Source organism: Strigops habroptila, chromosome Z (assembly GCF_004027225.2).
Source record: "Strigops habroptila isolate Jane chromosome Z, bStrHab1.2.pri, whole genome shotgun sequence".
Classification (NCBI taxonomy): Eukaryota; Metazoa; Chordata; class Aves; order Psittaciformes; family Psittacidae; genus Strigops; species Strigops habroptila.
Window position 1 is genome coordinate 24,763,973 of NC_044302.2, and position 22,961 is coordinate 24,786,933.

A 22,961-nucleotide genomic window follows, 5' to 3' on the forward strand; every position below is an offset into this window, starting at 1 on the left:
TCCTAGACTTCTGAGTTCTCCCTCCTGCTGGTGGCGGACCCACCTTTCACACTCACACTCTTGCATCTGTCTCCCATAGACGAGGATGTCAGGCGTGGTGTTGGTAGAGGTCAGTGCATCCCAACACTCAACTTGTCTTCTCGTCTTGTCTGCCTTCAGCTTCACTCTGCCTTGCGCCTCACTTCACTGCTGCGATGCCAGTCTTCACCACCTCATGCCAGTCTCAATTTCATCGGCATGTGGCTGGCTTGCTGCCCTTGCGTCCCAAACTTCACCCATGGCTGATATTTGGTGGCATTGTTAGAAGAGGTAGAGAGCAGAGCGTGGGCACAAGGGAAACATGTTGAGGACTTCCAGACCGAGCTGCCATTTGCTGCAGCAAGAAAGAGGGTTAAGCAGGGAGTGAAATGCAGCTTTATGGTCATTAATCTCAAATGCTGCCTCTAATGACATCTCTGAGGTTAAGTCACAGGAAGTGTGATATTATTCAGCTTAGTTAAATTTAGTGTAATTCACATCTGCAAACCCTTTGCGAATTAGTGTTTAGTCTTAAATTGCTGGTTTCCATGATGTGGGAGCTTGAGAGTATCCTGCATTGATGTGTTATGAATTAGGATGTAGCCTAAATTAGGGTGAAGCCTAAAATCCATGTGATGCACCAAAAAAACTCAAGTTTCCAAGTAGTTCTGAGGCAAGCATGCAATTAATTTAGTTTGCAACACTAAGCAGCTGGGATGGCACCCTTACAAAGAATTCTTTTCCCCCTTATTTGCTCTCCCAGTGTAGATGCTGAGAATGGCCACTGGAGACAGGGTCTTTTGCAAAGCCGTGTGTATGAGCCGCAGTGTTGGCCCAGCACAGCTGATCCTTGCCGGACACTTCACCTCATCGGGCTGTAATAGGTACAGACCTGTACTGATTACCATGACTTGCAAGAGAGAAAAATCTTTGCACTTCGAATTGGGTATAAATTATAAATAGTGCCTCCAAAGGCTGTAAGTTGCAGAGATGGCATTCTTCTGAGGCAGCCGCATGTAAAGCTATTGTTGCAGAGGTTATTAACTTTATGATTGCAGCACAGGTGTACTTGACCCACAACAACGATCATTGTCCATAAAATCCCATCATCTCGGTTCAATCACATGCCTTCTTCAAGAATGTTCATTAGCAATGACCAACAAAGGTCACATTAATAAAAGAAGGTGAACACTTACTATATCAGTGTAAATTTACTGGTGAAACAGCACTTTCTTGCCATCTTTCTCACTAATTACAGCTATGCAGACTCCTGTGAGAACACATAAGAATGTGTCTGGTATGGGTTAGCCATTAAGGACTTGTGCACAAGGGTTATTCACATCTCGAATTCTCAATTTATTTTTTTTTTTTTTTTCAATTTTTTCCAGCAGATTTTTTATACTTATTTGAGACAATTAGATTTTGTATCAAAATTAACAGAGTCTGTCTAAGTGACTCCTGAAACTTGAATTTTTAACTGCATTTGTTACGGATGTTTTTTATTCTGGTGGCCCAGCTCCATCTTCATGGCATTTTACAAATTCAGATGTATTATTTCCTTTCCATTAAGTAATACAAAAATTACTGAATTTCCCATGAAACAATCATTCTCACCTAGAAGATCAACTCCTTATTTCTCTTATCATTTGGAGTAGGGCGGCTGCATTTTCACAGATATGTCCTCTTCTTCTGCACTCACCACTGTACCTGGGTAGTAGATGCAGCCTGTGTCCAGCTTTTTTAAATACCTGCCAAAGCCAGAACTGTAACTTTCTTCTCCTGTTAAGAAATAATGAGATGTGGAGAGAGAAGATGTGTTTGGTGGGTTACTGCCAGCAAGTGGAAGACGGAAGTGTTGGTGAGAAAAGACTCGATGGACACAGTAGCAGTGAGGTGGAGAAGGTCTCCACCAGGGTTGAAGAAAGGCAGAAATTGGTGGTCAATGAGGGCAGGAGAGCTGGGGTTGGTGGATGGAAGAGGTGCAATGAGATCAGTTCAGCAGTTCAGGAAAAGCTGTAAGGCAGGCAAGTTGCAGGCGAGGAATTTAACAGTGGGTGCCCTGGAGAAGTCAATGTCCTGGAGAAATAGATGTTCTAGAGAAATGCATGTCCCAGACGGAAGGAAAATAAGCGAGGAGTAGGAAGAGATTTGGGTGAACTGAAGCCTTGGGAAGGAGTGGAGAGGGCATTTCTCCCCCTGAGGCTTGCGCATCCAGTCACAGGCAGGGAAGGGGAGTGCTCCCTATCTGCCTGAGACCTGTGAAAGTATTTGCCCTGTCAAGCTTGAGGTGGTTTTGAGCATGTACAGAAGTGATAGTGTAATAAAGCACAAGCTTTAAGGTCAGGAGCTGAGGTGTCTATGGAGCATAGACACCTCGGGAGGTGGTGAGCGGCTGCATCAGGATCTTCAGGATCACTTGGGTTCAGTCTATTGAGTTTCACCTTTCTTAACTTTAGGAGGTGAGTCCTTTTCTGCAGCCGGTGGCACCTGGAGCAGATGTCCAAAGGGAAGGTGGGTGGACAGGCCCATCTTAGCACTGCCTTTGGTCACCCCATTGCCACCACCCTGCAGCAGCACCCATGAGGAGGGGAGGACCAGGTACAGATAAGTTTTGCTCAGTTTCTCCCAGGAGCAATGCCAACATTGCAGAGGCAGCACCTGACTTTTGGGAACTGTTTCGTCTTATCCATCACAGAATTAGCCTTTGAAGGAAAATCAGGGGTGCATTCTTACCCCAGAAAACATCTTCATAACATGTAACCCAAATATCCCATCTTCCGTTTGACAGGTAAGGAATTTTTGTATTTGTCAAGGTGTATTACAGAGATAGGTACGTAGGTAGATGATAGATAGATAGATAGATAGATAGATAGAGGTGTAGGTATAGGGGGAGAGAAGGGAGAGAAAAGAGAGATGGAGATGTAGATTAGATGTAGATTTAAAGATAAAGATTAGATGGGGATAGAGAGATATATAGATACATAGATATATAGATACATAGCTATATAGACATATAGATATATATCTAAATATAATTATATAGATTAAATATAAATAAATATAATATACATAAATATTATAATAGCTATAAGTATAATTTCAACCCTTGCCTTGTACTCCCTGCATGCTACACCATTTTAACACGAGTTTTAAAACCTATAGTTGTATAACATTAAGAACATCTGTGCTGGACCCCTTCTCCAAGGAAATGGCTCGCTCCCCTGCAGACATTCCCTGCTTTTGAAATTGCTGCCTGTGAGAGCGTCGTTCAGCGGCACACTGCAGGTCTGATTCAGCTGGCAGTGCGTGGGATACCGTAACACTGGTGGAGCAGATCATCCCCTGAGCATCACTTGGCTTTCACCAGGAGAACACATTCAGCGGCTTTCCTTGTAGTGCAGCCCCAAAGTCGCATCCTCTCCCCTCAGACTGGATCCCGAGGAAGCCTGACATGAGCTTATTTAGTGTCCCACCAGCTGGCTGTTTTCATAGAATCATAGAACCATGGAATGGTTTGGGTTGGAAGGGACTTTAAAGCTTATTCAGTTCTAACCCCCTGCCATAGTCAGGGACACCTTGCACTAGAGCAGGTTGCTCCAAGCCCCGTCCAGCCTGGCCTTGAACACTGCCAGGGATGGGGCATCCTCAACTTGCTGCCTCTCACAGATGTTTGGGAAGTGAGATATCCACACAAAAGGCTCTGATGGAGGCGACCTCTCCACCTCAGTGTGAATTTTGGGGGGCTCTGATTTTTCTGCTGTGGCTTCCCTTTGCTTGGCAGTCCTCAAATGATGTCAGGGCAAAGGCTGCGTTTGCGTAACTTCATCCCCACAGTTGCCTGGGTACAGCAGGGGTCCCAGTGCAAATTTGGGATGTTTTGCACAAATAAGATTAATCAGCCTGTGGTTTTAGCTGTTTGTAAACCCTTCTTTTTTTTAATGCAGTTACTTGTATTATGTAATACATGCAATTACATGTATTATGTAATGCAATGCGATTTGTATTATCATGGCTATTTTCATTGGTATTAATTAATAGCAGTTTTGTCCTGGTTACCTGCTTCTTGCTGGGAAGACCCTATAGCTATTTGATATACATACTTTATAGAATGTATAAAATATATATACTTTTTTAATATATACTCAAAAGAAAATGAGTCAATTTTTGGTGACCCAAAAAATTACCTGATTTTTGGTAACCTGTGATCAGGAGGGAATGACCTTACAACTTTCATTTTTCTGGCCAGATAGCATGCAGAGGAGCAAACAAATGACTGGTGCTCATGAGGCTGCCCTTAATATTTGATGAAGAGTAGTGAAAAATGGCAGCTGTGTTAGCCCTTTTATCTCTTTCCTGCTTTGCAAACCTTGCTTGCAGTGAGCTTTTGCATGAATCTCTGCATCTGTTGCTCATGGGGCAAGAGGAATTCATTAAATATTTTCTTACCTTTTTAAACCACTTGCTTCTTATGAGTAGTTTGTGCATTGTAAACTAGGGGTGAAGAAAAGCTGATTGCAAGTATGGGAGTTCAGAGGTAATCTTTGCTCTGAGTTGGTGGGATGCTTGTTGCTCTCTTTCCATCATCCCACTAGAGACATTAAGAGATAACAAATGTCCAACAAAAATAAGCACTGTTCTATGTCACAGGAGATAATAACCAAGTATAAAATGTCTTTAGTATGTGTAGTCTGTTCTCTAGCATTGCTACAAAGGTTCCCACAATTTTCTTTGGGTGAATATTGCGTCTAAACCAGTTCACTGTGTGCCTAAGCCCCCTTTATAAGCTGTATTTCATTTCTTCAGATTTCTCTATTTCTTCCCTCTTGGCTCCTCCAAAAAATTCATTTCCCTACAAAGTTGCTTTTAGATTATTATGTTCATGACTCACAAACTATTACTTCTTAGACAAACTAAACACATCGAGGTTTGTGTTTGGGTTGTTTTTATTATGTCCCTTCAGAAATCACTGCTTCCATTTCATTAATTGCTGTATGGCTTGTCTTTTAATTTCACCTAAGCGTTTAACCTTTCTTTACCATTGCAATGCCTGGAAGTGCATATGCAGAAGCTCCTAAGGTCATTGGTTCTTAAAGCCCTTGAGCTAACGGACTCCTTCCCAACTTTTCCTGAAGCTCTCATCCTCCCTGTCAGAAGTATTTAGAGATTTTAAGCAAAATTGTTGTTTTTTTTAATCTCCTTTTTTCCTCAGCTTTACTCATGGTGCTCTGAGAGCTTGTTCTGTTTCGGGGTTTGAGACCTGGAGGTTTAGATCAGCAGACCAAAATAGTCACAACAGACACAATAATTTCTTCCTGTGCAAATCCATAGGATCCAGGAATCATAAATGGAGAAAACTTATGAATTAAAAATAATTCTGTCATTCTTGATAACGTCTGACACACTCAAAGGTAAAAAAAAAAAAAAAAAAATGGAGAGATAAATTCCTGCTTATAAGTCATTTAATAGCATGCAGAAAGATGGATGCAGGAAAAGCAGGAGGTATCTTTTTATCACACGTAAATGCGATATGAACACTATCATTACATCACTACAGAATTACATACTTAAGGGATAAAGTCTTACATGAAGACTTTATTGAGTGTTTGTCTAAATAATGTGAGGAAGAAGGAAAGAAAGATATTTCCACTGATTCATAACTTTGGGAGGAAAAACGCTTTCTGAAAGGCGTATTACACTCATGTTCCCAGGTCAGATGGTGTTGGCTTGTTCATTCATTTATTTGTAAAGGAAGAATGAATTGTGTTGCTTCTCAGAGTTAGGGAAATCAGAGTAGAGCATGTTTGGTAAGTTTTAAAGTGCTTCTGTTCATGCAGATGCCCCCAAAAGTCTGCATTTCAGCCTTTGAACCATTGAAATCAAGTTTTGATAAGACTTAGGGCCTTCTACATTAAATCATAAGTATTAAAGCAACCTCTGCTAATGTCAGGCGACAAGATCACGAAGCTCATGTCCTGCCCAATACTGGCATCAATGATTTGCAGTATGGCAGGGACCATGACCACAGGGACAGAGCTTGCTCTTCCTGAAACCAGTTGCAGACTCTTCATGAACGAGGTGCTTCGTGAAGAGCAGCAAGGCTCTCTGTCCTAATGGGGAATAAACCCAGAGGCATGGAACACCCTTAATTCATTCTCAAGCCTGTGCTATTCAGAGGCAAGCTGGCAGTTGGAGAAGCAGACCTAAGATCAGCCCTGTAGCTAATACCTGCAGAGAAGCTTCTCAAGTTCCTGGAAACTTACCTCTGTGGATGTATTCCAGCACGAAGGCGCGTACGGAGAGCCCTCTGGGCTCCTGTGCGGCATGGGAAATCTTTGTCCCACACATCTTGTAAATGCAGCGGGGGGCCACCATTGTGGCGCGCATCTTCTGAGCACTGCAGGAGGAGGCTTTTGTCCGGCGCAGTGGGCAGGCACCATAGGAGGGCACTTTTGTCCTGCACGGCTGGTGTTTGCTCTGCAAGAGTGAATTATGGGGATTGCCGAGCTCCTTCCCTCTGTGGACTCAGGCGGAGGAGTTCATCAGCCTCTCTGGGCAAAGAGGTGCTTTTCCTGAGTGGGAGTGGAAAGGGGAGGCAGCAAAAGCACACGCGTGTGCAAGTCGCTACCAGGGTTGTTTGCCCAGTAACATTGCACAGCCACCCGTGCAGACATGGATCCCAGTTTTAATCTTTGCTTTTCCCCTTCTCTATTTTCACTACCCATTTAGGCTGCTCTTTTTCTTATTATTATTTCTCCATCCCTTCTTATGTTTGTATCATCTCCCATTCAATATATCATTTGCTGGTTAATCTTATTGTCTAATAAGCACTCTCATTATTCTTTCAGATCACTACTAACCATGTTTAAAAGACCTGAGCACTAATACCATTCCCTCTGGGGCTTTATAGGTGTATTTTCAAGTCCATATCATTACCTATTACTTGCGTTCTCAGAGGTTCTGGCCACTTCCCCAGCAAGTGCACCACTGCCATTTTCCAACATAGTCTGGGGTACCGTAACTTATGTCACAGATGCAGCTGAAATGTGACGTTTAGGGTGGTGATGCACTGAAACAGGTTGCCTAAAGACGTGGTAAATGCTCCATCCCTGGCAGTGTTCAAGGCCAGGTTGGACAGAGCCTTGAGCAACCTGGTCTATTGGAAGGTGTCACTGCCTGTGGCAGGGGGGAGTTGGAACTGGAGGAGCTTTTAAGGTCCTTTCCAATCCAAACCCTTCTATGATTCTGTGATGCAGTTCCCGACTTGCAGCAGTGATTGCAGAGAGCAGACTCCAAACTGCCATCCAGCAAGGAACAGTGCTGAGATGAGATGAGATGACTGGACCCAGCCTGCCAAGATGGGTGCACTGTGACTGCTAGTGGACATGCTGCTTACAGCTAGAGCCAGCACAGGCACGGCTCCGCGTAGCTGGGAGCTGCATTACCATATATCTCAAATACTGTGAGGTCTCCTCAGCTGGAGTGAAGCAACTCATCTGTAAATGAGAGGTAGGGGTGACCGTAGCCCATTAGAGCAGCGAAGGTCTTGTCAAATCCTGCTCTGTTCTAAGGCTCCTGTTGCCTTAAAGGTGTTTTTTAATGTTGATCTCTTATTTTGCTGATATTCAAAGGTAGATTTTACTTGCAGAACTTTCAATTAACCCTCCTTTTCTCAAATTAGCATTGTTTTTCCTCCCACCCCAGTCCTCTGGTGCCTATCTGATTGTGCATGAATTCTCAGAAATAATTGCCAGTAGTTCGTCAAGTTCATTAACTGATTCCCTGAAGACCCTTAGATGCATGTTACCAGACCTGATGATCTGTATATTAAATTTTTGTGAGTATTCCCTTACCTGGTTTTTCTTGTATCAATGACAGTATTGGCAAGTCTTCATTACTTCTAATTGTCAATATCTCTTTGTGATGGTGGGCAAATTGATTCTGAAACTTGTTCACCATCTTACAGCCATCACTCATCTCACCTCACGCGTTACTGAATCAACCTTCTCTTTGGAGCTCCTTTCCAGTGATATTCTGTACATGTTGAAATAGACATTCAGTTCTCCTTATCTCTTTACAAGAGCAAGATGCTGCTTTTATGGCATTTCTCTGGGGCTGGGAACGGGGGGGTTGATAGTTTTTTTCTCTTGCAACTGTAGCCTTAGCATATTTTAGGATGTTCTAGCCATCTCCCACACTTAACAGTTTTTATATGTATTTTCATTGCAGCATGCTCCTAAGATTTCTCAAGTAATTAATGTCTGAAAGCACTTTATGTTGTGCAACAACCCACCACTTATTATAGTAGATTGAATTGTGTGGTTTATTATCGCGGCCGTTGAAATTAGTGAGCACTAAGGAGATACATACATATATACCTTAGAGGACCTTGGCTTCAGTACAACTGCTTCTTATTATCCAACTCCCACAAACAATTCTATCAAAAAATAGATGGCTGCTCATGCATTCAATTTAGATTTGTCTGCTACTAAATACACAGTTGAGATTGCAGTCATCAATGATATTTTTCCTCTTGCAAAAACCTTATGGCCAAATCTGTCATCACCCTTAGGACATAACTCCTCTTGCTTCTATCTGATTTTCTGAGCCTCTAATACATAAATCATAAATGCACAGTCTGTGCAGTGTTAAATTTTTAGGCCTCCCCCTGTAGTAGTAGTTGAATGTGATTACGTTAGGACAAAATTTGACCTTTAAATGATTATAAAGGGCCAAGACAGATACTTGGCAAGCTTTTCTTATTGCAATATTAATCAAGCAAAGAATTGTCATAATCCTGGAAACTGAATAGCCATTGTAGTGATTTCATCACCAGGGAAATTGTTCATCTGTCAGTAAGATTGTTACTAGGAAAGGGAAAATAGGGAGTGTTAAAATTGCTTCGGACTGCTGAATCATTGAGTCCCTCTAGACTCAAAGCTGGAATTGTATTTTGAGAGGGATGGGCTGAGAGGGTTTGCTACAGGAAAGCTGTAGCTTAATCAGTTTCAGTAACACTAGTGAATGTAAGCCTGATCTCTCTTGATGACATGAGGAGGGTCCATGGGAGAAAGCAGGACAAGAAAGGGACTGGGACGCTTCAGAAACTTAGTGTTTTGTCATTTTTTGTTTCTCAGTGGCCCTTTCAGAGCAGGAAGGTTGTTCATAAAAAGAAAGAAAGCGGGGGGAGGGAAACCCAGCATAATGTTCCGTGCCTATGTTTTCATCTAATTTAATCTGGTGGGTATTAGTGAGGGTGAATATGATCAAGACAGAAGAGACAGATGCAGGCAGGCAGGAGTGACAGAGACATGTCTGCATGGAAGGCATGCATGTAGGGCCCAGAAAGCCACATTGGAAGATGTTTTGCCTCTTGAGGCTCGAACAGCTGTTACCATGTGCTGTGACACAGGTGTGTAAGACCTGCCTGTGCAGGAGCATCCTTGGAATGTGCTAGAACAGCCTGTCCCTCCATAAAACTGGCGTTGATAAATGATGCCTTTACTGGTGTCATTGCATAGTGACAGTGGGCAGTGTACCCAGCCATGCCATAACCTGAGGAACAGGTCTGTTAGGCCGGCGGTTGTGCTGGAAGGGAAGTTTTATCCTTCTGCTATGGTATACACAGTATACACCATGCAGTGGTGACACACCTCTGCGTACAGGATGACCCGATGCTGGGGAACATGCATTGGTCAATATGGCTGTGGGGTGGCTCTCATAGGGGGTGGGGTAGGTGGTCTGCCTTGAAGGCCACCTACAAAATAGAACCATAGAGCCATTGAATCGTTCAGGTTGGAAAGACCTCAAAGATCAGCAAGTCCAACCATAAACCTCATGCTGCCAAGTCCACCAACTGCTTGGTAGGACAGACTGCCTCCCAGCAAGCAGGGCTTGCACAGAGATGGGTGAATTCAGAGGTGGGAAGGACTTGTGTAAAAGGTGCCTCTGGGAAATCTGTGTGAGGTATCATGAATTGTCTCCATACAACGGTTGCGGAGAGTGGGGGGGAATCTGAGTATGTGCGCATGACATGGATCCCCTTTGTACAAAACCATCTCTTTGTGTGAGAAGTGGTGTCTTTCTGTAGAGGGCTTTTTTTGGAGGAGCTTGTCTGAAGGCTGCCTTTAAGGGAGCGAGGTGGGAGGGTTACATGATGGGTAGCGCCTCCATCAAAGACCTTCCAGAGGAGATGACATGCATGGAGCCACCAAGGGTGGGTACACGGGGTTGAGGGTCCTGTTGGGGTGTGAAGGTGTGTGTGCGGGCATCCCTCCAGAGCTGCTCTACTGCATCCCTGGGCACTGTCAGCTGCCCATGAACCACAGACACCTTCGGCTGCCCCACACTGCATCCCTGTCCACCGGGCAGGCCATGACCACTGTGTCCTTCATTGTTGTCACCCCCAGATTGTAATACTGTCACAAAACTGTTGCTAAGCAACAAATGTGGTTACCAGGTCTCAGCGAATAGCTGAAGGGGAAAATGAAGTGTTGCACCATTGTAGAGTAACCATAGCAATGACCTACTATTAGAGACTAAAGAATTATCATTAACAATGTTAAAGTATCAAATGGAGGCCCAGGATCTAGAGACTTCCAGGCAGCATCTCCACAAAATTGGGTTAACCAAAAAGAGGTCCCAACTCTTTTACAACTCTTAGCTGCCTACCTCCATCATCTTGATTTTGTTTTGGGGGTTGTTGTGGGGTTTTTTGTTTAAATAAAGCAAATGAGCAGTGCATTGAAGGAGGCACTTGTAAAACAATAGAAGAACCAAAAAAAAAACCCAAAAAACCAAAAAAGAGGTGAATCTGTATGGTGAGAGAAGAGGTAAGTTGGAGAAGTCTACTTTAGTGCCTAAGTATCACCTATGGGATGTTGGGAAAAGGTGCAGGAAGGATACCTACGTGACGCATAGGTTGTTGTTCAGACCAGGTGTTCTCTTTTGCTTAAAAATGTGTATGTCAGGCTAAAAGCCTTGTAAAATGGAAAAGAATTAATACAAAGTACACCAACCGTGAGAAGCAGACACTTTTTCTCCAAAGCTACACCACTCAGGTGAGATGTTTTAGCAAAGTTTTGGTTAGCAGGGTGCTTTGGGGTCTCACTTGCCTGGGCCCAAGACATGTTCAGTGTCTCAGATCTGCAACCTAGGTGGCCACACATGTGTCTGCGTGCCTATGTCTGTATGTACGTGGTCGTTCCTGTTCCCAGGCAGCAGCACAATGACACCCCCACCCCCAGTCAAACTGTCACCTTTGTATTTTGCAGGTACAGAGCGCCATGAACTAACTTCCTGGAAGAGTTTTCCATCTATTTTCAAGTTCTTCAGTGAGGCAATGGAGGCGAAGAACAGCTCAGTGAAACCAACCCCAACACGGCGCTCCAACAGGATAAAATACGAAGAATTGTAAAAGGAGGGGAGGAAAAAAAGAAAACAAAACACAAACACCACCACCAACAACCACCTCTTCGCTGCTTTTCTGCGAGGAGCCTCTCAGCCCCTCATTAGATTGTTTTCTTCGTAGAGCACAGGGTCGTGATGTATACATCTAAATAGCGTTTTGCATTATTTCTAGATGAGTGCAACTGTCAAAGCAATATGGGTTCACTGGTTGTGCTTCCTGTGGGCTGTAACATGGATTTCGTGCTGCCCATCAGCGTGCAGATTAAGGCTGACAGTGGTACTGCACAGTGCAGCATGGTGCATCTCTAATTGCCCTGACATAGCCCTGCACCAAGCTGATGCCAGAATTTAACAGCTTTGTCGCGGTCCTGTCGCCCGCGGGATTTTTTTGCTGCTTCCTTCTATTTCAGGACAGAATTAAATAGAAATTACTCTTTTTTAAAAAGACAGCTCTAACTCAGAAGTGCTAACCAGCCTGTGATTTTACACCCAATAGCCTTCTCTTTCTCTGGGACCAAGTGGGATCAACTCTTGACTCTTTCATTTTCTGCTGGTCAGAGGGTCCAAGAAGTTTGGTCCAGATTTGTAGGAAAGCCCCTTTGTTGTAGAGATTTTGTCTTCCTACCAGATCAGTGGCAGTATCTGTAGATCTTCTTTTCATTTTGAAAGCTCCACTTAAAAAAAACCTGCCTGTTCATTGACTGGCTGGATTACACTGTGAAATAGGACAGCAAAAAAAAAAAGGCAAAAAAAAAAGAAAGACACATACATCACACATCTTCCTGTTCACTTTTAAACGCAAAGATGCTTCCATTTCCACATGGAGGGTTGGTAGTGACTTGCCACACAAGGTTATTCTCTATTTCCTAAGCACAGGGGTTTGCCCCCACTTTCCCAGATGCTGGAGGAGGGACACTGCTCTGCATGGAGACTCTATGCCATGCGTGGGGCAGGGTGGGAAGCGCAGCCGAAGCCACCACCATCACTGTTGGCAGCTTTTCTCCGCTGAAACTAAGCAACAAGACGTGCCTGATAGCGTGCCCAGCGAGCAAGCACGCTAATTAAGGTCTTTGAGTGTTGATGATGCTGAATTAAAGTGATCTTTTCACCAGTGGCCGTGCCCACCTCAGCTCTGACGCTGTTAGTGCTGAGGAGGCAACACTTAAACACATGGCTTTGGGACCTCCATGCCACCTCATCCCATCCCCCTCATGGAATGATTCCTATCCTACAGCTGGGATACGTGGGGAGGTGGAGGAGTGTTAAGACGGGGTGATGCCAAAGTGAGTGTGGTGCCTCTATCACGGTGCAAAGTCAGCAGTGTCTCTGTCGGGGGGTACAAAGAGGAACCTGGACGGATTTGGGATGAAATCCTTGGGCTGGGGGGACTTTCTGCACTCTGTCTGCTCATAGCAGGGTTCCCCCCCTCCAGCACCATTTAACCTCTCCGCCTTCCAAGCATCCCTCCTGGGAGGCGCTCAGGATCTGCCTACGCGGAGGGGGATCAGCGCAAATTCCGTGCTCAGCAGTTTTTGTTCCCGGAGGGGAACCTGGTGCTGGGGGGTGTGTCCTGCAACAGGGGGCCGAGATGGGGGTCTCCGGGGTGCCAAACGTCGCAGGAACGGATCTTTTTTTTCAAGTGCCGATGAGAAACGAAATGTACAAAAAAACATTTGTACTGTTAACGACGGACTGTTTTTTACGGCCTATTCTGTACCGTGCCCCTGGCCTGGCCGGCGTTGCCGCTTCTGTAAAGCCGGAGGGGGTGCGGGGGAGGGGTCTTCTTGCCGCTGGTACTGCTGCGCTTTCACGGAACGCAAAAAATAAAGATGCTCTTTTCTGTCCTCCTTGTGTCCTTTGCGAACCCCGTGGAGCTGCGCGGGGTCCCCCCCTCCAAGGAAACACGCGAGGGGTGCGGGTTGGGGGGTGCTCGCAGACAGGGGCCCTGCCTCGCCGCACACAGCCACTGCTCAGGGGGGTGGATGGGGCGAGGGATGTGTGTCCAGCCCCCCCTCCACTCCCTCTTCCCAAGCGACCATAGGCTTCCACCCTATGCGCCCCGGCGATCCTCTCCCCTTTAGCCAATCCTAAACAGCATAAAAGTAAGACCCTGGGAGACGCGTTTGAGCAGTTCGTCGCGGAGAAAGATCTTTTTTTTTTGGGGGGGGGGAGGGAAGTGAAACTAGGGAGACGGCATCTCCGTCCCTCTCTGCGGAGGATGCGCGGGCTGCGGTAAGCAGGGACAGCAGCAAGTGTCGCCCCGGTGAGCTGGAAGCGAGGAAGGTGTGAGAGCATCCCAGTGTGTGCCATGGAAAGGGGGTGACGGTAGCCCTAAAGCACTCTTATGAGGGATGAATCTCGATTCAAGAGGTCCCATGGGATCGGCGTTTCTTACGCTTGCGCGCCGCTGGTCCCTCATGCTGCGATGTCTTTAGCAGAGAGAGGTCTGACATCAGCCTTCTCCTGATTTCATCACGGGGAAACTCCTTGCCACCGTCATGCAGCAGCCCATGCCCTGCGTTATTTTGGGGCTGGGCACGCCGAAGTCACACACAGAAAGAAAAGAAAACAGAACAGAACAAGAAAAGAAAGAAAAGAAAAGAAAAGAAAAGAAAAAAAGAAAAGAAAAGAAAAGAAAGAAAGAAAAGAAAAGAAAAGAAAAGAAAAGAAAAGAAAAGAAAAGAAAAGAAAAGAAAAGAAAAGAAAAGAAAAGAAAAGAAAAGAAAAGAAAAGAAAATGAAAGAGAAAAGAAAAGGAAAAAAGGAAAGAAAGAGAAAGAAAGAAAGAAAAGAAAAAGAAAAAGAAAGAAAAAAGAAAAGGAAAGAAAGAAAGAAAGAAAGAAAGAAAGAAAGAAAGAAAGAAAGAAAGAAAGAAAGAAAGAAAGAAAAAGAAAGAGAAAGAAAGAAAGAAAAGAAAGAAAGAAAGAAAGAAAGAAAGAAAGAAAGAAAGAAAGAAAGAAAGAAAGAAAGAAAGAAAAGAAAGAAAGAAAGAAAGAAAGAAAGAAAAGAAAGAAAGAAAGAAAGAAAGAAAGAAAGGAAGGAAAGAAAAAGAAAGAAAAAGAAAAAGAAAGAAAGAAAGAAAGAGAAAAAGAAAGAAAGAAAAGAAAGAAAGAAAGAAAGAAAGAAAGAAAGAAAGAAAGAAAGAAAGAAAGAAAAAGAAAAAGAAAAAGAAAAAGAAAAAGAAAAAGAAAAAAGAAAGAAAGAAAGAAAGAGAAAAAGAAAGAAAGAAAGAAAGAAAGAAAGAAAGAAAGAAAAAGAAAGAAAGAAAGAAAGGAAGAAAGAAAGAAAAAGGAAGAAAGGAAGAAAGGAAGAAAGAAAGAAAGGAAGGAAGAAAAGAAAGAGAAAGAAAGAAGAAAAAGAAAAAAAAAGAAAAAGGAAGAAGAGAGGGAAGGAAGGAAGGAAGGAAGGAAAGGAAGGAAAGGAAGGAAAGGAAGGAAGAAAGAAAAGAAGGAAAGAAAGAAAAAGAAAGAAAACCAAAAAAGGACCAAAACCCAGCAAAACTGACTAGGACAGGATCTACAGGAGAATCCCTCAGTTCCTCATGTCCCAAAGGCTTATGGCCCACCTGCCCAAAAGGTTTGCACATGGTTGTGTGTGCCGAAATGCCACGGTGGGACCCATCAGTGGACACCCAAACACAGCACGGCAGGGAGGTGAGGGGGGACGGAGGGACACGACACGTGGATAACAGGAAGCAAAAAGGAAAAAAAATCCATCATCTGCATTGTCCATACATGGCGATAAGCTGGTTACAGTAGTGGTAGTGCGATTCTCCTGCGCTCAAGTCAAAAGATGATGATGCTTTTCTTGGGAATAAGCATTTTTCTCTGTCCCAAAGACAAATCACTAATTGTTTGGAGGCTTTTGGGCTGGGTTTTTTGGGTTTGGTTTGTTGGTTTTTCGGTTTGTTTGGGTTTGGGTACTTTTTTCCCTCTAGGAATTTCATTCAGAATACAAAGTGCCACATCTAAAACCGCGTGGAGCCGCACATTTCACCATTCTGGAGCCAGCCAAACCCAAAATAACCTGCCAAGAATGTGTACATCCACCTGCACCTGGGTAGAGCTGCATCTTACAGAGCTGAGGGATGTGTGTGTGTGGATAACTATCTCTGAGGAACGTGTACCGTGTGTGTGTGTGTGCCCATGTTATGTTGACGCACTAGACAAAGTGTGAAAAATGTACTTCTCAAGAAACTTCGAAGGAGATGTTGTTTATCATTGTACCATCATAATACCACAAATTTTCACTTTTCTGTTCCATTTCGGATTGCATGTGTTTGTGAGTATTTCACTAGATCAGTGACAGCTCTTTATTTGCATAATTATATGCTTTGGTCTGAAGAGAAAACTAACCCCCAAATTTCATGGGTCACCAAACTGCGACAATCAATGTTTTATCACGTATGCTAAGCAAAACCTAAGGAGCTATATGAAGTTTCTTGGGGAGTTTTTGCTCCTCAGAAAATTAAAGATGTTGTGCCTCTTGAATAGATGCAAAATCTTTCCAAGCTCTTTGTAGCTGAATTCCGTTTGAAGGCAAAACTAGAGATTAGCTGGTAGATCTGGATTTCAGACCCACTAGCATTCTTACTTCAAAGTGGATTCAGACAAGCAGCTTTACTGCATCTCTAAATTTCGCCGTCCTGAGTGCTGTCGTTTAAATGGTGGGAGGAAAAAAAAAAAAAAAAAAAGGAAAAAAGGGAAAAAAAGTAAAAAAGAAGAAGTAGCCAAATGTGAGAAACGCAGAGAAACCCTCTCTCAACAAGCCCACTGTGACCATTGGGTTTAATTTCACCCGTTCTGAGCAGTTTTATTCTTTCCGTTGGACACTGCCCCCCTCCCGCCCCTCGTATATAGATATTGGGCTTAAATACGAAGAAAAGCAATTCCCGAGCTGCAGAATTTGTTCTGGTCCATCACTTGTACAATAACCGCACGCTCCAGCTATGATACACACACTCCAAATTTCCCTCTCGACTAAAAACGCCTTGTTATGAGGAGGAAGGGACCTGGTGATGGGAACTGGCCGACGGTGATGATCCCCCTCCTCCTCCTCCATCTGCAGCGGTGCTGCTGGAAAGGCTTAGGTTTTGCTTGAAGCCGATTTAAAAGTGAACTAAAATAAAAGTATTGACGCAGGCTGCGGGAGGACCTCTCGGACGTGTAGGTTACCTGCAAACCTGGTGGGGATAAGTTTAATTTTGACGGGGAAAAAAACCCACCAAAACCACCAAAAATCCTCCCGTCTCCAAGCCATGACCTTGCTGCGGGAAGCCCCCACGGTTTGGAGCCTTGCTCTTAGGTCCCTCTAGGCTCTTGGGAAGGATAAACTTTTGAAAAGGTGTTTATTTGGAGTAACGTAGACCGCAGTAATCCCTGACCTGGTGGCGGCAGGGGGAGCAGCTTCGTAGAAGGACCGCGCAGCCCTGTGGGGAAGTGTTTTTACCATCGGTTTTGAGGGGGTTTGTCTTTTTTCCCTTTCGTTATCCTCAACCCGAAAAGCCCTTCCCGGGGAGAAGTGAGTTTCCAACACAGACTGGCACCCGCGAAGTTTGCGGGAGCTACGCGGGGACGTTTTGACTCCCGGGCCATTCCCAGGCAGGCGCCAGCCTCGCACCGCCTCCTAGGCTCGCAAGAGCAAGGAGGAAACACGAGTGGGAAGTAATAATAGTGCTGTGAGACAAGAATCTCTTCTCCACCCTCCTCTGGCTGCCGAGCGGCGTTCGGGGGCGCCGGCGGGAGCCGGAGAGGAGACCCCGCTCCCAGGCATTCTCTCCCTGGCAGCGGATTGAATTCCACACACACCGCCCGCCTCAAACACGCCCCCTGCTCCCTGCACCCCTCTAACAGGGTCAAGTAAATAGGAATATTTCGGGGAGGGGGACGGTTCTACAGGCTGATTTATCCCTGCGGAGACAATAGCATCATTTATTCCCCACTAAATGCAGCGCAGGAGAGAGCGGACTCCTCTGAGGAAAGGCCTGGGTCCTCTCCTTTGTCGTTTCCATTTCTCTTTACTCAAGCCCTACCTAATCCCCTAATGCCTGGTAAAGCACTGTCTCCAGACCGCTGCCTTCAACCCCCCTTCTTTAAAGCTGCTATCTCTGGCACAATTAGATAAATAACCTCCCTGCGCATCTCCCCTCCTTCCGGCACTGTTTTATGACTTCCCTTCTCAAGGTTCACTTCCCAAAAGAAGAAATCTAGTTTTCTATAGTAAAGCCCCTGGTGTGAAGAGTCCTCCATGCCCCCAAGCAGTTACTAGAATAATGGCCTCCCCGGTGTTGTGCCCAGTCCTGCTCGCCCGCATTTTGAGGAGAAAGCCATGAAGATTGCACGGAACTTGTAAATCCGGATCCGCCGGTTCGCAGCCCGGAGTCGGGCGCTGCATGTCCCAGGCTTTCCTTGCTCTTCCGGCCCCTTTTTCGTACCCTTCACTTGTCCCTCCGCTCCCAAATTCACTGAAAATCCAGCCTTCGGTGCCTTCCCGGGTGGGGAGCTGGCTGGGGAAGATGTTCCCCTTGCGCACCTCTCGATGTGCACTTCTAATGGGGTTTTTATTATTATCATCGTGATGATTATTTGGATTATAAATGGTTTCCTTTGTACTTTCTGCCAGTTTACCCTGTATCCGCTCTTGGGAGGAGGGGTTAGTGGAGGGAGAAGCAGAACTAGGAGCGGTAGGCACTGCAGGTGGGGAGCTCCTCGCTTATCACCGTGTCTCCCTTGAGCAGTCTGCTAAGTCTATCGTGCGGATCAAAGCCAGGGGCGTTCCCAAAAAGCGGGGCAAGGACCACCCAGCAGGATGCCGCCCTTCCCAGGGGCTCCCGGGCTCACCCCCGCCGCCGCCCCTTCCGTAAGCTTCTCTCCGTCCTCCTTCCTTCCCCGGGGGGACGGCGGGCGGCGGCGGGGCCCGGCTGCGCTCTGGGCGGGCCCAGCACCATGGACAGCGCAGCCGCAGCCGCTGCGGCCGGTGCTCGGGGGGGTCTCTGTGCCCCCCGCGTCCCCCGTCCCCCTCGGAGGGGACGCTCCCACCAGGCACCGCACATCCCGACCAGCACCTTCCAAGAGCGCCGGCAGCGCTCCGTCCTACCGGGGAACCCGCTGCTACCCCCTGGGTGCCCCCAGAGGAGGGGTCGTTAAAAGGCGGGGATACACACACACACACGGCGGTGCTTGGTCACTTGGCTGTCACGAAACACCTACAATAGCGGGGCAGGCGGGGAGAAGCTATTCTTCCGCCTGCGGCTGCCAGGCATGGGAAAAAGAGGCAGGGAAGATAAAAAATAATAAAAATCAAAAAATTTCAAAAAAAAAGGAGGAGGAAAAAGTTAATTCCTCTGTGGCTGCTCCCGGTGTAGCTCGTCTCCCGAGTGGGGAGGGACCGGGAGGTGTAGGGGCTGCCCCTGCTCTCTGTCAGCTCCTGCCGTCCCGGCGAGGCCCAGTCCCAGTGCGCAAGACCCCCCTCTCCGGGGAGACGCTGCTGCCCTGGACCCTCCGCAGCACACTGGGCTGCGGGCACTGTCCCTGGGCGGGATCCGTGTGGGGCCCCCCCGGCCTGCCGTGCCCCTCCCGGTCTCCCTCCGGACCTAGAGCCGGCTGGAGGGGCCGGAGACCTGGAATCCGTTTGCTCCATCCCTCCGTCCTGTCCCCTGGTCATTTGGGGCAAGTCCTGCCGCACCCTCCCGGCCCGGCTGAAGCCACCACCGGCCCAGACCCCCGCGGTGGGGTGCAGGATGCCCCCCGGGGGCCAGGGCCCTCGGTGGAGGCAGCGTGGGACCTGATGTGCGATCCCCGCTGAGGGGTGCTCCGGGGCGTTTTGGCTGTACAACACCCCCCCCCAGCCCCTCACCGGGCAGGGTGCTTAACCCGTCGACTGCGGCACGGAGGGAGAGGTCCGCATCAAAAGCTTTGCCACACGCACACGAAACCAAAGGCTTACATATTTTGCAGAGCTGAATATTCACCTTTAATGGTTTGATTTTCCTTTCTTTTCTTTCCTTTTAATTCTTTTTCCTTTCTCTCTTTCTTCCTTGTTGTTTGATTTTTGTTTTTTTTTAATATATATATGATCTGATTTTTTTAAGGGCCGGGAGCAGAGCTGGCTTCCACTCTGCCCCTTGACTATGGTCAGGAAAAAAAGGACCCCCCAGATTTCCAGCGAGCCATGGGCTCTCTGAACACCTTGTAAGCCAGTGTGAACGCTGGGCTTTCGTTAGAATCCGACCCAGCTTCTGGGGTTTTGGCCCCAGTTGCCCAGATTTAGTTGCAATTTCTGGTGGTTTGAGGGGTTTGGGGGCTTCTGGGCAGGATTTTTGTTTTCATTGTTAATATTATGTTTGAGACGTCTATTGCTCTGCCTCGTTTCCCAGGACCGGCTCCTCCTCTGCTTCTCAGCCCCAGCCGGCGGATTCCACTCCCTGCTTCCCCGTGCGCTGCCCACCCTCCTCGAGTACCCGCGTCCCGCTCCCACGTGGAACCCTGCGCGCCTGGCCGTTCTCAGCAAGCAGGGACGGGTCGTTAAAACCGTTGTTCCCCGCCTGGGCTCCCCTCCGCCTGGGCAGCACGGAAAGTTTCCCGTAATAATAAAGCAAATGTGTTTTATTTCCGGGTTTGGTTTTCGGGTTTGGGTTTTTTTGTTTTGGGGTTTTTTTTGTTGGGGTTTTGTTTTTTGGGTTTTTTTTTTTTTTTTACTTTTTTTTTTACTCTATTGGGAAAAAAAAAAAAATATTAAACAAATCTTCCCCAGCCAAGGAGGAGTCCGAGACCTCTTCTGGGCGTTGCTCGCCCTCTCTTCCTATAACCCTTCAAAGTCGTTTGAAATGACTTTTCCTGTCTTTCGGCCATTTGTCAATGTCACATTCACCGGAGTGGGGAGAAACCCAGGCGCGTCCCTGCTCCCTCGGGTAGCCGGGGTTCCTCCTCCTCCCCCCCCCCATCCCTCTGCACACTGACCCACACTCTGTCCTTTCCCCCTCGGCCCCACCGAGGGGGACCAGTCCCGAATTTGGAAGGGGGTTTGTCCTGTCGCCGGGTCGCGACATGCGGCGTCACCAGGGTGAAGAGAGATGTCCCGGCACACTGCCGGGGAGAGCAGCGGGGACCTCGCCGGGAAGCTGGGGCGAAGGGGGAGTAAATTCCAAGGAGGGGGAGCTTGGGAGGTGGCCTTCCTACCGAAAGCCACAAGCCTTCCTCAGCGAAGGGACTGCTAAAGCGAGGGTTTGATGCTGCGGAGGGGAGGGAGAGAAGGGGAAGAAGAACAAATCCAAACTCCGAAGGTGTTGGCAATCCTTCGGGAAACGGGGTGCTCGGCCTCCTGTCGTGACACCCCCGGTAAGGAGTTGGGGGCTGGCTTGGCCGCACGGCCCTGACGAGCGGGAACGCACCAAGTCCTCCCCGATTTCTTTCCTAAAACGAATACCTGGCCGAGCTTCGCTGGCTAGGAAGTCGAAGCTCAGGGCAGGCACAGCTCCGGCAGATGGGCAGTTGTCAGGGCTCTTCTTCTAGCTAGATGAAGTGTGGGGGGATTATTTTATATGTTATTTTTGTTATTTTTATTTCCCGGAAAGGTAAAGGAGGTTTGTTGGCAAGTAACTAAAGTTAGAACAAAGGCCAAAGTCTTCAGCATGAAAGTTTTCATTATCAGCTTTCAACCTTGCAAAACTAGAACCATTTGCTTAACTTAATCCATAACATGTTTGCAACAGTATCAGATTTTTTTTCTTGAGGGTTTTTTTCTTCCCCCCCCCCGCCATTTGGTTTGGTTTTTTTTGTTCGGTTTTTTTTTTTTTTTTTTTTTTTTTTTTTTTGTGGTGTGTGTGGTTTGAAGCTGATCAAGTTGTATATTTTCCACCTCAGGTTTTCAGCGCCTCCTAGTTACAGCCTAACACCTATCGAATGAGAAGGAGACTCCACAAAGATCCCACGGCACCAAATCCGAATAATCCCATCCAAAATTCCTAATAAAATTTACCAATCAGGCCACTCAAACGCCTTCGGACTCATCCCACAGAAAAAGGAGCTGCCACGTTTCTTGAGGAAGAGTTCAAATGAGCAATTCAGCACCATCCCCATCCCGCCTTGTCTGCGAGGCAGCGTCTGGTGATTCACTGTTTACTATTTATTACTTTTCCCCATCTCATAGGCCACTTTCCTCAAGGTATCGCAGGAATTATGCAAATGCAGAAGCCTCCCAGTTCAATTAATAACGGTAATAGCAGCCGCGAGTGGTGGTCACACCACAGAGAGATGGTTTTAAAGCCTAACTCACTCCTTTGTTGTTGTTGTTGTTTTATCTGCTGTAATAACTTTTTAAACATCGGCCCTGCAGGGAGGCGATTTCTTCTGCACAAAAATGACGTTTAGTCTTTAAAAACAGGGATTGTCGTGGAGCCGTGACGGGGCGAGGAGTGGAGTTTGGAAAGGAAACCCACGCACACACAAACGGTATTTAGCGTTGTCATTCTTTACCTCGGGTGTGGACACTTGCCATGGAGGAAATAAATAAATACATCAATATAATAATAATAAATGCAGAGGATGCCTCAGAGCCCTGAAAAGATCAAAGGCCCGTGTTTGATTTTCTGGCACTTGCACTTTGGACGCACCGTAATTGTCCTCATGGGTTAATGAGGATAACTCCGGGGAACGTGTTGGTATTCCCTCAGAAACGACACCCCTGAAGCCTTTCCCACGGCACTCACGGCCGCTCAGACCCGTCCCGACCGGGTTTCCTGCGAGGTTTAGGACACGCGTGGAAGCGGCAGAGGCCACCCCGACCTTCCCGACCGCTGGAAACCACGCGCCGGGCTGCGCGCCCAGGTCCATCCCGCCGCGCTCCGCGCATCTTCCCGCGGACGCCAGCGCGGGCGCGGAGCTGACTGCGGCGGCGTGGGCAGGCGGCGCGGTCCCGCGTGGCGGAGCGCCACCTAGTACCCGCCGCGGGAAGCGGCGCGGGCTGCGGCGGCGCGGAGCTGGCCGCGGGCGCGGACCTCTAAGTGGAGCCGGCAGCGCGGCCCGGCGCTGGCGGCGGGGGCCGGGGAGGTGTGGAGGGAAGCCCCGATCAGCATCCGAAGGGGCGGCTCGGCTCTTTGTCCTCCATTTGTTCGCCTGTAATAGTTATAATCTATTTCTCCATAATTTTTAAAATTAATTAATTAATATTATTTATGTTATCTGTGAACACGCTCTGCGACATGCGGATTTGAGGGCTGGGGTGGAAGGGGGAGAACTGCGCGCACTTGGGTGTTCACCTCCGGGACACACCACCGCAGCTCCTGCCTGCCAGGGAAAATAGACACACACAGAAAAAATAGTAATTTAAAAAAATACACAAATAAAACGTGTTCTCTGTACTGGCATGAGGAGGGATGGCGCAATAGAGGTGCGTGCGCCTGAAGATCCAAGGCGATTTGCCAAGGAGGAGCCAAATTGGCTTCTTTAAGAGTTACCTGGTAGCAGCTGCGGTGCCCTGAGTGAAACTTAGAAACTGGAAATGTCCCTTATCTGCAAACAAACAAACAGGCGGACAAAGTTT

The 22,961-nt window shown here is 47.1% G+C and overlaps 1 protein-coding gene across 6 annotated transcripts in view; it reads left to right on the forward strand.

Annotated features, from left to right (window-relative positions):
• Positions 1-13,268, forward strand: part of FAM172A (family with sequence similarity 172 member A) — a 282,640-nt gene extending 269,372 nt beyond the window's left edge. For all 6 annotated transcript variants that reach the window (XM_030471059.1, XM_030471057.1, XM_030471056.1 and 3 more), the window contains one exon: positions 11,289-13,268. In XM_030471059.1, the coding sequence (XP_030326919.1) occupies positions 11,289-11,431 (143 nt within the window). In that variant the 3' untranslated portion in view covers positions 11,432-13,268. The remainder of the gene's footprint in view (positions 1-11,288) is intronic.
• The last annotated feature ends 9,693 nt before the right edge of the window (positions 13,269-22,961 follow it).